The 18,002-nt window shown below is 33.8% G+C and overlaps 1 protein-coding gene across 5 annotated transcripts in view; it reads right to left on the bottom strand.

Annotated features, from left to right (window-relative positions):
* The window catches only part of LOC144850797 (uncharacterized), a 105,650-nt gene that overhangs the window by 71,107 nt on the left and 16,541 nt on the right, over positions 1 to 18,002 (bottom strand). For all 5 annotated transcript variants that reach the window (XM_078708237.1, XM_078708238.1, XM_078708239.1 and 2 more), the window contains exons 4-6: positions 6,779 to 6,846; positions 5,527 to 5,632; positions 182 to 276 (exon numbers count right to left, since the gene is read on the bottom strand). In XM_078708237.1, coding sequence (XP_078564363.1) covers positions 182 to 276; positions 5,527 to 5,632; positions 6,779 to 6,846 — 269 coding nt within the window. The remainder of the gene's footprint in view (positions 1 to 181; positions 277 to 5,526; positions 5,633 to 6,778; positions 6,847 to 18,002) is intronic.

The following is an 18,002-nucleotide window of genomic DNA, read 5'->3' as shown; positions in this document are numbered from 1 at the left end:
AGGTATGTTGTTCTTTTTCAAACATTAGTAATGGTATTTCCAGTTTGGGCTCGCACTGGCCGATAGCCAAGTCATCATAGATGTCAAATCATCATTTTGTTTGACCACCCTAAACCAATTTCTGAAGTCAAATTCTTTGGACCTCAAAGTTCATATAGTTTCTAGTAAAGTAAAAACTTACCTTTGATATGATAAGTGAATAAAGCCACTGGATAGTTTCATTGTGTTCTATAACCCCATTCATGCCATCTACATAGAGCATTACCTGACCAAGTGCTGGAAATTAAATGTTTTAGTTAAAAAGTTGCTCTGTCATACACAAAAACTGAAATTGAACAATTGATTTAAAAATTACATGGGTTTTAAATCAGCATCTTTATTGTGAAATGCAAGTGATATTTGAGCAGAAAATATTTCTTTGACTTTGACTCTTTATGACTTAGAACAGGACAATACTGAAGTTATTTGGGTTAAAGTGAAGTTGATCCAGTGTAAGGCACTATATCTATGCGCTTGCTACAGACCAAATGTTGGTGACACCAACACACTAGATGCATTAGAAATGTCCCTTAGCAAGTTAACAAACAACAACAACAAAGTAGTACTCATCGGAGGTGACTTTAACTTCCCCGGATGGGACTGGAATCACAACACATGCTATAATTCCTGCCCCTTTCCTTCACTGCATAGCAGATTCTATGGTATACTTTGTGATAATGGCCTCACACAAGTTGTAAGAGAAGCCACCAGAGGGAAAAACATCCTTGATCTAATAGCAACTAACCGCCCAACTTTCGTACGTAGGACCCAGGTGTTACCAGGTATCAGCGATCACAGCATTGTGTACACTGAGCTAAACCTTAAACTTCCTAGAAAGAATCAAGTTCCAAGATCCATTATTCTATACAACAAGGCTGACTGGATAGGATTGGCAATGCATATGAGGACCTTGCCACCGTTCCCTTTAACAAGCTCTGTTGATGATGACTGGAATAGGTTTAAAACTCATCTCAATGAAGGTATAAAAAAATACATCCCAAGCAAAATCGTAAAGAAAAAAGAATCTTCCCCATGGATATCTCGGAGCCTAAAAAGAATGATGCGTAGACGGGATAAAGCCTATAAAGCTTGTACAAAACGTGGCCGTACACAGGATGAAGAGAAATTCCGTCTTTTGAAGAGCCAATGTCAAAGAGAAATGAGAAAGCAATATTGGGAATACATAGAGAATATGATAACCCCTAAAGAAGATGAAAACCCCTACCAGCCCATGAAAAAGTTCTGGAAATATATAAAACATAGGAAAAATGACTTCACTGGCGTCAGTGACATTAAAGATGATGGCAGACTAGTAACCGATGATAAAACGAAAGCCGAGCTGCTAAATCAACAGTTTCAGTCAACATTTATACATGAAAGTCCTTTGACTCACACATTTCCCCCTACCGAACACACGCTCATGCCAGAAGTTAACATCACAGAAGAAGGAGTCTGCAAATTGCTGAAAGAGCTCCATCCAGCAAAAGCCTCGGGACCTGACAACATAAGCCCAAGAGTGCTCCGAGAACTTGCAACAGATATATCCCCGATATTCTGTGGCTTGTTCAAGAAATCTTTAAATACTGGGATTGTGCCTAGTGACTGGAAGAATGCAAATATTGTCCCTATCTTCAAGAAAGGCCAGCATAGTGACAAAAGAAATTACCGACCTATTAGCCTGACAAGTATCGCATCTAAAGTCATGGAGCACATTATCACTAGTAGTCTGATGAACCATGCAGAATTAAACACTATTCTACATTCTAAGCAGCATGGATTTCGAGCAAGGCGGAGCTGTGAGACACAGTTGATAGAATTTGTACATGATATCACAGCAAATATGATGGACGGTCTGCAAACTGATGTTTGTATACTTGACTTTGCCAAAGCGTTTGACAAGGTTGGACACCAGCGACTGCTGTCAAAATTGGAATGGTATGGGATCAAGGGAAAAGTGCATAGGTGGATAAAGAGTTTCCTCTATGACCGGCAACAACAAGTCGTCATTAATGGTATCATATCAAGCAGTGTGCCCGTATTATCTGGTGTCCCCCAGGGGTCAGTTATTGGTCCCTGCTTGTTCCTTTTTTATATCAATGACATAAGCTGTGGTCTCAACTCTACTATCCGGTTATTTGCTGATGACACCATGATATATACCACCATTACAAGTAATACTGATAGCGGTCTCCTGCAGTCTGATCTCCACAAACTTGAAGAATGGGGTAGGACATGGCAAATGCAGTTCCACCCAGAAAAGAGTGAGCTTCTCACAATAACAAGAAAGAAGAAGAAGAAAGTAAAGCAGAAATACACCCTATGTGGAAGCGAAATAAAGAGTGTTGATGTTGCTAAATACCTTGGCGTCAACATCTCCCAAGATATGAAGTGGAACTCCCATGTGGATGCCATAACTTCCAAGGCAGATAATGCACTCAACTTTTTGCGAAGAAACGTGTGTGTCAGGAACAAACGGATAAAAGGCCTTGCATATAAATGCTGTGTACGCCCTCTATTAGAGTATTCTAATACCGTCTGGGACCCATATAATTCCAATTTAATTGGTAAACTTGAAATGGTACAGAGAAGAGCGGCTAGATTTGCCTGCAACAACTATAAGCGCACGTCAAGTGTAACCGAAATGATGAAGGTCCTTGGTTGGGAAACCTTGGAAAAGAGGAGGAGGATAGCTCGACTGTTAATGTTCCATAAGATACACTACTGCAATGTAGCAGCCGATATGAAACTGGTCATGAAAAACACCTGTAGACCCAGTCGGAGAGAGAACAGTCAATCATACCATATTCCTCACTCAACAGTTGATTACTTTAGGTATTCATTCTTTCCACGCACTGCCATCGACTGGAATCATCTACCAGATAAGGTTGTAAATTGTACTTCTATTCTGGAATTCAAAACCCATATTGTCCAAACTTAATTAAATAGGGTACCCCTTGTCACAACTTACTCTCTGGGGGTCTCTGTCTTGGTGACAGCTCGCTGGGCACCTGGATGGCTGAGGCGGGGTAAATGGGTATCCAGCTACTTTATTCTGCCTCCTAGGTAGCGGCCCAGGAAAGTGATAGCGGTTGGCACGGACGGTAGATTTCCATAGTGTTTGATGTTGGGTACAGTTTACGCTATTTCCCTATTTACAAGGTGTCTGAATACAATACAATTATATAATAGATGGGATAGATCAAATAATTATATATATTCATACTAACATGTATATATATTTATATAAGTAAAATAAAAAAAAAAAGAGATAAGGGAAAGGGAAGAAAAGAAGATGAAAAGAGAGAAAGAAAAGTGAAAGGAGAAGTAAGGGGGAAAAAAAAAAAAAAGGGGAAGAAGGAGAAGAAAGAGAAAGAGAGAGGAAGAAAGGAAAAAGAAAGGAAGGGGAAAGAAAGGAAAAAGAAGGGGAAAAGGAAAAAAAAAAAAAAAAAAAAAAAATTATAATAATGATAATAATTATAATAATAATAATTATGAATAAATAAGGGAGTCAGTTTGTCTCTGTAAAAGAATAACTAAATAGAAAAGAATAACTAAATAGAAATTCTCTGTAAAAGAATAACTATAAATAGAATAATAATACACAACCAAATACAGTAGAGCTAGCAAAACAGAGTTGGAGGAGCAGAGTCTTCACATATGAAGTTGGCTCCAAATATGAAGAAGATGAAGAAGATTTCAAATTATTAACTGTTATACTTTTCTTTAAATTCTATAGTTATTTTCAGATACATATAATCAATATGGTCCTTCCAATTTACACAGACAAGCAGTATAACGGTAATAGAAATATTATAAAAAATATAATATAAAATAATTTATTCCTTATGACCATTAACACACACTGTGGAGCGGACTGGCAGTTTCTGCTCAGGATAGATAAATATTCTACGTGGAACAATCTACGCGGTTTTCCGCTTAACAATACCACTGTACATTGAGCTCCACGCGCGGAAATAAAAGTTGTTTACATTTTTGTGAGGTTATTTTCATTTTACACACAGCATATCGTAAATTGGAATAAAACATTAAAAACGATTTTAATATTCAAATTAAAGTGTTCTGCAATTGTTTATTCTATAGTAAAATAGACAAGTCAAAAATAAATAACAGCGAAAATAATCTGAATAGGCCTAAGGAGGCTAGGCCTGCTTGGTTCTTCTTCTTCTGTTAATATCATAAACACTTCCGAAACCAGTTAAAATAAGCTTGATGTTATAATGCTGCTTTTCAATTGTGCAAAATAGTTAATTCGAGTGACTAATTAGTTTAAAGCAGCATCTAAAATCAGTCAAACTGACCATCATGTCCACGCTGCTAAATATCGCACACACTTCTTGGTATGACGTCATCCTGCCTTAGACCAAAATACCGTGTTGCTACGGAGTGAGTTTTCAGCGCGTATCAAAAAGATTTTCATTGCAAACTTCAAACGCGATTTTCTGGTAAACTAATTGAATGTAATAACTTTTTAAATATTTAGTCAATTTTTACGAAATAAACACCATTCCAAAGCTTATGATTCAATAATCCAAATATATAAAAAAATATAAATGAAAATTTACGACAAAAGTAGGGTTTTGCCAGATCGGGTCACATATATATATATAGTGTTTTGTGTTGGTTACCGGAGTTTGAAGTTGAAAAAAGCCCAGTTAAGAAAATAATAGAAAATAAAACTTGTGTTGACCATTTTCCGTAAGATACTTTGTGTAACATCAATCGCTATGTAATTATTTTATTTAATGATTTTGAATGAAAGGAAAAACCAAAACAGTATTTGTACACTATCTTTTCGGAATTATATTTTCAGCTAAAATTAGTGCTGCTTCTTTTGTGTTGGTATACCAACGATGTCGCGCTATATTTAGACGTTGACAGGGTCTGCCCACTGTCTGGTCATGGTCTGGGTGAGAGCATGAAGTAATAATTACTCCATGGTGAGAGCATGCAGCTTGTTTTTTAATATCTAAAACAATGGTATAAATAAATAATAGTAACAGAAGAATGTAATAAAGTTATGCAGGATATTTATTGTTTAAATGCTTGTATTAACTCCAATTAACGGAGCGTGTCTCCTGTTTCTGCTGTACTACTGATGAATATTCATTTGCTTACTTATGAATAATCAATTTGCTAACACAATTACTGAAATCCACAAGATTATTTGTTAGGAGCGTTAGTGCTTTAACAGCGGTAAACATTAAGTTAACTGTGTTGCACGGAGTAATATAATTTTGACACAGCCCCTTAGATAACAGCTGAAACCAAGTTTGTATGTGATCAGCACATTATAAAAGAATATCAAATGATCTACAACAAACCACCTAGATCTGATACCCACTCCACAACTAGACTACCTTAGATAATACCAGAAAAACAGACATGTTTATTATAAAATGCTCCCAAAATATACATATTTATTCCATATAAATGAGGAAACTTTCTCACCTCTATAATTATACTCACCTCTAAGTATATAATTCTGATAGTTTTGGTCAGCCTCTGCCCCGACCTTAATGAGACATGCCAAACCATCAGCACTGACAAATTCATGTACAAGGTCCTTGTCATCCTAAATAAAAAGCATCAATGTAATAACTTGTTTTTGAACTGTATTGAAAATATTTAGATCTTATTGATAATTATAATAAAGAAACATTGCATAGTATTAGAGCAAAATAAAAATAACCACAATTCAATATATTCAAAAGCATTTCAATTATGCACATCTTAAAGTTGGGGTGATTCCTCATGTCATGCAGCTGATTCTCTATTAGTCTATGCCTATAGTAGCTAACTAGTATATAGAGATTTAATTAAAAAACCAAAATGAATGAGAAAACTTAATTTAACAGCTTTTCTGATCACTTTTCTAAGATATCATTTCATACTATTGTTCTTTTCAATATACCAAAGTCTCAGGACAGTCCCATCATAAACAAATAGAAATTTAAGTTTTGAGGGTACCAAAATAATATTAATAACAGACAGTTGTTATGTCAGAATAAACCCAATTGTAAAAGTATTCTTGTTTTATAATTTATCATAAGGTACAAATGGATTGGTTATAGGCAGAGAGGAAAGATACATTCTACTAATCAGTAATCTTGGGTACCGTAGAAGAAATATCTTTATAGAAAAAGCATTACATTGTCCCATGCTATAGATTAAGAGCAGGTAAATTATCCAATCATGTTTTAAACATTTATTTTAAAAAAAATTAAATTATTGAGGTGGAAAATCCAAGGTAATAAAAGAAATTTTGAAGAAGACATTGAAAAGGTAAGCCTTCTTTCAAAATCTAAAAAGGAAAGCTAGATAAATGGGAACTGGGAAGGCCGGTGGAACTGGAATAAATTTGCACCTCAAACTATAACTCAATTTGGTATAAAAGCTTTATATTGTTTTCTTAAGAAAGACTACGCATCTGTTATTTCTGTTTTGATTGTTCTGATATTCTTAAAGTAATGCATGGTTTAATAAAATACAATCTTTATAGAAGAACTAATTAGATGACATAAAATATGGTTTTTTTTCACAATTTTATCACTATTTAGACAATTAATACTGTGTATAAATAATAAGCCACCTCTAAATAATCCATCAATATAAAAGAAATCCTCAAATCAAACATTATTCTATAATAAAATGGCTATTATTTAAACAGATATTTATACACGTTTCTAGTTAGGCATTGAAGGTATGACATGATTTTTACCTGAAATATCTGCTTGAGGGAGAAAAGCGCCCTACGCAGTTCACGGCCAGTACAGTTCAATAACTTTTCTGCAAAATGAGTAAAATATCAAGACATAATTCAAGATAAAATTTATGAAAATGGTATAAGTTGTTTTTAAATGAACCCATGTGGGCTGTGAACAAAATTTATATATGTAAATTAACATACAGTATTTATATTAAAAACATTTTCCTTTTAATTTTTGACATTTGTAAACATAGTGCATATATATTACTTAAAAAACATTTCTTGTCTTAAATGTACATTTTATGGTTAATTATAATGACAAAATGAGAAGATAATGGACTACCTAAGTAGCGAACATCGTACACTGCTAAAAGCCTGGTATTGTCTAGTTGCTGCATTGTTTTTTTTGGTAGAAATAATTTGTAAATACAAATTGTGGAAGACGATTCTTCAATTTTTTTTGCCTTCAGGACCGATCGAAAGTAGGTGCATCACAGAAGCAAAGCAAAAATATCAATTTATAAAATAAATGAATAAATGGCAAATCCAATGTAAGAAAAACCTTAGGGATGAACCACTTACCCTTTAATATTGTCCCTTTTGTCATTTGGGAAGTAGATCCCAAATCATTATCCTCTTAAAACATGAGATAACAAATCCAACAAAAAAGTGAATATATAAGATCCTACATGATAATATCTAACTTAAGCTAGTAGAAACCAAAATAGATATGACAACAGCTAAGGCTAGACTGGAGCATGCTCAGTAGTGCCTCACTCAGAGTGCCAGAGATAGTTTGAATTCCTTGACAGGCCATGTGATAAGAAAGTTATCTGATTGGTTGATACTGAAATAATTTGAAGATGAAACTGATAAGAAGGAGGGGGCCTAGTATCATTTGCCAGAAAAAATATAATGCTAACAAAATATAAAAAAAATATCTGTTAGTTATGCTTAATTGATTATTAAATTTTAATTAATATTTTCAACCAATATTATATGTCTATTAGGTTACCTTTTATTATTGGTTATGGGTATTAAGGTTAATCATGATCATTTCTAATCACAATCTTTGTATTGAATGTTAACATCAAGTGGAATTCTAGTTGTCCCATTTTCATTATCCCCATGGTCAAGGATCACTCTTCAACATACATGGTTATTCAATGTTTGTGGGTGATGTAGGATATCTCTAACAAATTTCATGTTAATGACATAGTTGTGCAAACGTAACTAAGCATGATTTAATGAAATTTCATTATACTTTGAAACTGACATGCTTTAATCAACAGCAGTTATGTGCATTGCATGCTTAAAGGGGGATTCTGGGTTTAAAATTGCTTTTAAATATCGTTAAATTTATTAAATAAAAAATATTATAACAATATAGACATGTCAGAATGAAGAAGTAATAACGAGAAATTAAAAAAATTAAATTTCCTATACATTTTAGGGTAAATTCATGGAAAGTCTGTTTTTCAGCAGCTTAGGGAAGCTCAGTAATATTCTTGAGATATTCACAAAATCATGTCATCAGTGGATTCCAAACTCGCGACGTCATGTACGTTGTGTTTGTCAACTAATTTACATCTCTCTCCCCTGTCAAACGACGATCACCCGATCATTGTGAAATACATATTTTGTAGATTTTCTAAGCTAGGCCTAAAGTGTAATAATAACAGTAGTAGCATATATTTATTTGACATTTAATGAAATACAAAATTTAGATTACGGAGTCATGAATTATACTATTTTTATACCTTGAATAGTACAGATCGTATTATCGGCTTCACGTACTAGGCTAGGCCTAGCCTAAATCATTTTTGTTCATGGGTGAGAGCCATTTTGACTAGGGATTCCATGCCACGATGGCTACGTTGAAACATTGGGGCCCATCATGGGCCTAGCTAGCCTACTACTAAACGATTGGCCCATAAATAACAAAACTCAGTGGATTCCAAACCCATCCTATCAACCAAACTCCTAAACAATCTAAACCTAAAAAGTTACAAAATCGGCTGTAAATATTGAGGCAAAACAAGGTCCGATCGCCTTCCGCACGTATGGTGTCCCGATCGTCTAAGTAGGCCTAAAATAGGCCTAGTTTACTCTCCAAAAAAACGGATACTGCATCAAGCAAGTAGACCAGGTAGTAGGAAGGAGACCTAGCCAATCCGGCCCAGTTAAAAATTGAGCTAGCTAGTGTAGTAGACCCTATGCGAATTGATACTACCAGGCCTTTTACTATAGGCTACACTAAAATTAGCAATACTTATGTTTACAAATATTCCAACTCTCTCATTCAAGCTATATTATCTATACCATTCCGGTAGGTCGAGTCGACCTTCAATCAATTACTGTACATCGTTCATGTTGTGATTATAGACGAGGTATACTCGACCCGACCAGTTTGGTATTGTATACTGTATCTGCTTATCACATGACGATGCCAGGCATGGGCAGAGAGAGCATGTGTATCGTCGTCTCGATCTCCTCGCTCTCACTCGGCAGGAATGTATACGTTACGTTTCATTGATTTTGAAGGCTTTCCCTAAGTCAGTGCGAAAATCGGCAAACGTAAAGTGCAAACATATCTAATTTTTCACTGTTTTGATGAATTTTCATAGAAAATTGACTTTATAAATGGGAAGACCGACTAAAATTACATCAGATAAGTATAATTTTACAAAAGTAATTGATATGGTTAATGATAATGAGTCGTCGGAAGATTGACCATTTCACGAATTTCCTATTCTGTAACACAGTGTCATATCGCCGTAGCTGCACTTGTAATCTGGCCTCATTTCACAGCCTTCGTTCTGCTTTACTGGGCGCTTATATAAATTGAAACTTTTACCGTTCAAGAGACAAACAAATATATTTTACATTTTTTACTATTCATTTTAAACCCGGAACCCCCCTTTAAACATGAAAATGCTAAAAATCAATTTGTAATCATGTTAGAGCATATCAAACTGCTTTCAGTTGTGTGCACAACAAACGCACTTCAAACTTTAAAAATCATGTTAACATCAATCAGCAATTTAAATATACTGTACTATATGACACAAAAGAGTGCGTTTGTTGATGAGAAATATTCCTAATGACGATGACAAAATATTATCATTACAAAGCATTATTGTGCGATACCACCATCTGCAGATAATTAAAGAAGATCATATATAGTTGAGACATAATCCGGGGTCAGAATGCTAAAATAAATTGCAAAAAAATGTTTTATTGTTGCTGGCTTTTCTAGCTAGAATTTGCTTTGCTAACTGATTTATATTCAATCTGTCAATAAGCTGTTCAAGGTGTCTGACAGGTGACATAGGAACACAAGGTCTATATTTCCTACACAATAATTACTTGCATCAGTCATCAGCCAAATTACATGTGTATCTTATCAGCCAAATTACATATGTATCTTATAAGCACTTTTATTACTTAAAATTTATAAAATATAGACTTCTCTCATCTAGTTAACTTTCACTGTCAGTATGATTTTGGGTACAAAATTATTTAAGGTTGGCCCTATGGTGAAGATTCTACCAGATACTTTTAAAGTGAGGGTATGTTCACAAATTCAGCAAGTAACTCACTGTAACTCACCGTAATCCATGACCGGTATTAACAGCACAGATCCTGGGGGAGACGAGAGGGACATATCTCCTCCACTTGTGCCACTGACCGGCATTAAACACAGAAGCACAATGTATTCATTATTTTACCAAAAAATCAGTCCAATAAATTTTAGTTCAAAATTTAAAATGTTACTGACTGAGGAAACATAATTATAAGTTGATTTTTAGGACTAGATTACACAGACAATACTTGCATAGCAAAAAAGTAGCCACACTATGCTACTTGTGTAAAAATGTTAAAACTATGATAATAGGGAGGTTTCGCAATCTTTACAAATATGATAACGACAAGTTTTGAGCTGATCCCCATTTCATATTCGTAAAGCGTATTCATGTTGACAAATATCATATTCGTAACTACAAAACGAGCATAGTTTTTGATCTATTTTGCACTTGAAGAAATGATTCATGACTATAATATAATAAATTATAGATTTATTGAAAGTAATTTACAAAAAGTGATTTACTAAAAATGTCAATTTTAAGAATTAGCAGCCAGCCAAGGAACACGTACCTGTGCTTCATTACATTTTACCGTCATACTTTGGACGGCGGCCTCAATATTTGTTGTCATGCGAAACAGATTTTTACTGGCTTATGAAAACGAATACGATATGATTCTGTTATCTTTCATATTAAAATCCAACCAACCTACAATATCCTAAAATATCCTAAACGTCAACTTAAATCTTTTCTTTTTAAATAATGACTAAATATTGTTCTTTGTAGGGCGCCATATAAAAACTTGTATAGAATAGAATAGAAATACCAATTTGCACCAACACTGATATAGGTTGGATTGTGGAAGTATGTTAACTATGGTTTGAATCAGACTATGATAAACCTGGTGTTTTTTTTCTAAAGTGTATAATGTACATTTAACACAAATAACAGGTTCAATATGCAATTGCTTCCTTCTCTCATTCCTAAGGTCTATCATCAAGGTCTACAAAGGTTGGGATCATAATAAATTTAGTTGGCATATATTCATTATATAAACTAAGGTAGTATATTGCATGGCTACAAAATCAAGTAAGAGATGATTTTGTGATGACAATGATTGCTGATGAAAAAATATTTATGTTATTGAAATCATTTCAACCAGTTTCATACATTACAAAAAACATAATATATTCTATTCTATTCTGTACAGGTTTTTATATGGCGCCTAAAAATACTTTGTAATTAATTAAAAAGAAAAGTTTTAAGTTGATGTTTAAATAGAGGTGCCAAATTCGCTCCTCTCAAATCGACAGGTAGCGCGTTCCAGATCCGCGGAGCGGCAACAGAAAAAGCATTGTTACCAGCTTTCCGATTAGATCGTGGAACGAAAAGTTGGGTGGGATCATTAGAGGAGCAAAGTCGGCACCTGTAATTAAATGAAAGCTGTTCACGGTTAAACTTATATTAAGATTTTTCATATCGTTAGGTAGGAAGTGTTGACAAAGTGTGAGGCAGCGAATACTTGTGCGAGGCATTATTTTATTTATTTTATTTCCAAAAGTAGGCATGCAAGGTATATAGTCAAATTATTTTAGTTCACTTTTACAACAGTGCCCAAACTGTTCAAAGGTTGTCTGTGATTAGTTTTTTAAAGTGGAACTGCAAAAACTTGCTGCAGACAGTACTGTTTCAATCTTATTAGATCTTTTCAGTGCAGCTCAGATTTCGAACTGATGTGTACCACAGATCTGGCACAATATATATAAGCTGAGACATGATACACTGATTATCAACACAAATAGTGCAAAAACTCAAGCTATGCAAAATGCTAATTGAGTTCACAAAAAAAATTAATTGTTTCGAATTGAAGAGTATTTATATAAACACATCAGGCACAGAACATTAATTCTAAACTGCCCGGTGATACTACTACATATATTTTCTCTTTCAGGGGCCGGCGGATCCAGGATTTTGTGAAAGGGGGGGGGGGGAGGGGCGCGCAACTGTAGAGAGTCTACACCCCCAACCACGGTGGGGCTGAGCTGAGACAATTTTGAAATATAACACCTCTAGATGGTCGGAAATGGCACTCTCACGTTATTATAAATGTATTAAAAATTGATATTTTAAATATGAAAACTGAGGTACTAGCCTATTAAATGGTGACATTTTTCCCATAAGCCTATTTTGAGTAAAAGCGTCACAATAGGGCGTTTTGCGCAAGTCAGCGTTTGCACATGCCGGAAAAGGGTGCTTGTCCTGGGCCGTCGACAGGACCTGTGGCGAAACAAACTTTGTTAAATGACGTCCCAGATGGCCGGAAATGGTACTCTTGCACATAAAATTCATGATAAATGGCATCTCTAATATGCAGGAAAAGACACTCTCATATGTAGCATGCTACCAATGAGCAAAACGATTATACTTTTTCCCTCCAATAAACACATGTGACTAAATTGAAGGACAATATAACATTTTGTTGCTGAATTCATTCACTCAGCATTTAGTTTTGATTGCGTTGCGTTCAAGTTCAATGCAAACGTACATCTAGGGGAAGCCACGAAAAAAGCGCAACATTTAATGCTTATTATAGATCAATATCTATTTACATCAATTTGTTGAGGAAATTAAATATATAAATAAATATAAATAGCTATTGATATAGTTGGGTAGGTGGCCTAGAAAAAAAATTGGTTGCTGTAATGTATACTACAGTACATAATTACCACAGCTAGTGTACTATATTATTATTAAAATATCCTCTATGATGATGATACACTATACTAGCCACACATACTGTGGGTAAACATGGCATTCCATTTTTGACGTATATACACTTTATGCTTGCTGACTGCCAGCGATCTAAACAATAGGTAGGCCTACGCGGTTGTATGACGGTGTCCTTTGTACGAATCGTTCGTGCCCCACCCAGTATGGGTATGATACACGCGTCAATATCATGTCCCATCCAGGGACCCTTATTTTTCAGGTGAAATTTCAAGTCATTTCGTAATTCTACAGAAATTTACAGGCAGCAACGGCAATGGTGACCACTAATAAAAAGTAAATTAGCACGGCGCTGAAACAATGTGTTTTAATTCAAAGTGAAAGTACTTTTTTTTTCCCAAATTTGTTTTCCTTATGGTAGGATAATTTTTTTTTTCAGATTTATATGGGGGACGTGCGCCCCACTCTGGATCCGCCACTGTCTTTTTGTCCTCCTTTAGTAACTGGAAACTGAGAAGTTGGATTAGGCCCTTTATAGTATACAAAGTTCTTTAACATGCACAGGACAAGCAGCTTCACATCCCATTGGAAGGACGTTGCAATGAGAGTAAAGCATGGTACAAATACTATCAATCATTACATCACTCTGCGGTTTATATGCAGCACCAGCCACGATTCCCCACATGGTTTTAAGAAAGAAACCAGGCTAAACTTTTCTTAAATTTGGTGCAATGCAATATACTAGCCGTGACCATGTATACAATTTTCAATTTATGTTTAAACATTACAATTTAACAAAGAATTTAATAGCATTCCTGTCAGTAAACCAAGACCATACTCCTGACAAGTTTAAAAGCATCCTACACAAACAGTTCACATTCCTTGCTACTTTACTGAACATGCAAAAAGATAATCTGTAACATGAATGGCTTAGGCAAAGTTGAACAGCAAATTAGAGGGGGAGGGCATGCGTTTATTTTTTTTTGGGTGTAATATGGTAACATAATTAAATAAATACCCCCTAGATAGGAAAAAATACAACACAATTTAATATCAGAAGTGAAAAATACAGTTAAAAAATGTAGATAATGTCAATCAATACACTACAATCTACTACAAATAGAAATGTGTAGATAATATAGCTGGCTGGGTGTTTATTCGGGGGAGGCGTTTATTCAAAGCGGGGCATTTATTAAAATATGGTAATCGAAATATCCAGTATTTGTTGCTAGATTTTTCAGGCAATCTTTTGTGCTACATTCCCATTACAATTCTTAAAAGTTAAATTATATAGAACTGTACATTAGTTGTTTGAGGTTCTGCTTGTTCACATAAAGTTTTTATCTTTGTGTATGTTTCAGATGATTAGATTACTATTAAAAGCAACAGTGGTAAACTATAAACCTAATAAATATAGCATTTTTGTCACATTGCTACAGAGTATACAGACTTACTTTGGATGCATTTGAGACAGTTTGCAATCTTGATTACTATGTATGCTCAACATCAATATAATTTATGAAATATCACCAATATTATTACTACAATACCATAACCTTTTTATAACATTATTGCCTCATGGCATGCTTATCAGAAGCTATTGAATCCTTTTTCTGCATAAACTCCTCAGTCTCCTTCAAATTACAACCTCAATCAAATGATCATAGCTTCAAGAAAATACTGTACATAAATTGATATCAATGACATACTTATAATATATAAACATTTTAAATCTTACTTCTAGCCAATCAGGTTAACTGTTTAAATGTGCATAGAAGCTTATTAGTAGTATTATGATCCTGCAACTGTCGATTGACCTTGTAAGTACACCCACTCAAAAATTAAAACAAGGATATTTCATACAAAAAAAATGCTGCTCGACTTTTTGATGGTTTTAATTATTTTTCTTTCTTCATTCAATTATTTTTTTCAAAAATTTTTTTTATTGATATTCTATTTAATAATTTAAGAAATAATGATTTATTATCATTAGACAACATTAGTAAACATATATCTAATCTGAAATGAAGTTTGTGGCCTATTGTACAGAACAAAAATATAATCCTACACTAAACTTATAATTTTGTACATATTCCTGGCTAGGGGCATTACTCCACTGTGGTAGTGACCCACGTTCCAGTAAACACAATTTCGACTTTCCCAGCCGCCAACAAACATACTCACAAATATTCTTCATCTATACATACCATTCGGCAAAAATATTTACCGTAGAGGAAGGATTGTTTTGACAATTATTCAATGATAAATTTACAGCCGAAACAAAAACACATTGTTTATTGAACAAAAAAGGCGAGCATTAAACTTTCGCAAATTTCGCGAGTGATTGAAATTAAATTCTTAATCAAATAATTGTCAGGAAGTATTGAGTATGCAAAATACAGGAGGCCTACAAGCATTTTCCAGTACACGCGCCTATACTGATAGAGATAGCTGTTTTGTTGCTTTCATCGCATACTGTCTGTAAACACAAACAATGTTGCATTCTATTGAAAGAAATGACTGCTTCTATGCGTAACCTTTCGTAGCTGCCTTCGCGTAGGTAAATCATAGGTCATCGTACATACGATGTATTGTTATGATAATTATGATATCAAATGTCAAATTTTAAAATTGCTTTGATCAAGCTGAAACTTGGGTAATCTTGAGGATATAGAGCGATTATGAATCTGGGGTTCCAGCCCGTTGCCACCCCGCCTGTTGCTACTCGGCCTTTTGTCACCTGATCTGAGAGTCATTGATTTTATTAATAATTGAATAAAACATTTGTACTTTTTAATTGTCCCAATTATGTGTGACAAATGTGTGTTCATGCATGTGTCTGTGCAAAATGTCTTTCATTAAAAATCACTTTGAAACAATGGACTGTCTCGCAGGATGTGAGACAGTTGGTAACTATGTAACGTTAACAGAACAAATTTTCAAAATTGAAGGTTGGTTAAGAAAAAAAAACAGACATGACAATCTCAATGATTATCAGCACTAACTTAGTAAAGGTATGGTAATAAGTAGAAATTTCGTCTGCAGAAAATGCAAGATTGCACACATTTGTACAGAAGAAGCAATCTCTACGTACAATTTTAAAAGTTTTAACAGTAAATATTTTGTATTTTTATATTTTTACAAATGTTACAAATTTACTTACCACAAACATCAGCCATCATAGCAATAACTTTAATCCTTAAAAAATAATTGCTATCCAAAAAACAATACTCTATAAATCTCAATATTTCATATTTTTTACTAGAGAAATCTAGAAATAGAAATGGCGATTAATTCAACTGAGACAAATTTAACAGAACAACGATACCTCCAAAGACGAAGAAAAGCTAAATGAAGACAACAACATTTTAAAGAATGTCATACTCATTAATGATCTATAAATGAAATTCTGTTCTTCCATGTTGATTAGATATTGCCTACACAATTATTCACAATATTTATGACTCAGGACACAATCACCTAGCCTAACTATGATAACATTCCACAGGCCAATGCTTGCTAGGACCCCCTTTGACTCATTAACATCAGATGCTATATATATTACTGATAATCATATTACTAGTCAATTATTCAAAAACATATTGGTAATTAGCCCTGTTATTTAGTCAGCTCTATGTAAAATGAACCTTACAATAGTTTATGACACCCATGTTTACTGTTATAACAGGGACTACTTGATAAATGAATAAAGTACTGGCCTAAAAACACACGGAAAAAAAGATGCTAAGCAAAACACAGTGTATAAGCATATAGGCACCGCGATAAAACAGTGGTGACACACATGACAGTGTGCATGCTTATACAAGTATATAATTGAGTTTTGACATGGATAAATTGCTTAAAATGTTTTTACCATTATATTTCTACATCAATTTCATTTCATTTGGCTAAATAAAAAAAATTGGCTATAGATAAACTGAATTGACTAAAAAAATATTTTGACTTTTACCAAATTGTTAAACAAAAATAAATGAATTTTGTCCATTTTAATTGTTTGAATGCATGCGTAATTTAAAGTTTACTTTTGGCGGGATTATTAATAGCAAACAATTTGAGAAAAGGGTGTTATAATGCATTTTCTCCAAATAGATCAAATAGATGGCAGCAGACCTATTTTTCATCATTAGAATATGTTTCTACTGCATAAAAAAAATACATGCCATTCTGATTCACGGTATATTTCCAAGCATTGTCCATTTATAGAGGGCACATGTCAATGATGTTGTGTTATGATGATGTGGGGCATACTTTTTCTGAAGAACTATGTAATTTGCTATGTAACTTACTAATATCCTCTTCATACTTATTTAGTAATAAAGTATGAAGAGAAATGAATTAATTTAAAGAATACAAAACACTAGTTACTTAATAACACACCTACTGTTCTAAAATGAACTTTCATTTATTCATTCTGTCGTGTACCGCCAGGTAAGGTCGAAACAACCGTTAAGGTACTGTAGAACAATCCACTGCTAATGTAAAAACTCCAACAGCTTATGTAGTAAATAAAATTATATTTTTGTCCCCCTGAAAAAATTGGGTTTTTTAAAATATTATTTTGTTGATTATGCCATTTTAATATCATATAATAGTTATCCACATTGACCAAAAATCATTTAACTGAAAAAACTGTAATTTAAAGCTAAAAATAGTCAAATTGGCTGCCAGCCAATGGATTTTTGGTTGAAGTTAACCATTTATTTTGTCATTTTAGTGAAAACATAATTTTTTCTTCGTTTTTTTCTACGCAATTGATTAACTTAATTAAAACTACAAAATAACACATTCAAAGTCTGATGTAATTGATCTTCATTTTTCATGTTTTTTGGGGAAAATAAAAAAACATAACCTTATGTCCTTATGTGACGTCATTAATTATCTAATTACAATCAACTTACAAA

The sequence above is a fragment of the Antedon bifida genome, chromosome 8, assembly GCF_963402885.1.
Source record: "Antedon bifida chromosome 8, ecAntBifi1.1, whole genome shotgun sequence".
NCBI lineage: Eukaryota > Metazoa > Echinodermata > Crinoidea > Comatulida > Antedonidae > Antedon > Antedon bifida.
This window is presented reverse-complemented; position numbering and strand designations above follow the sequence as displayed.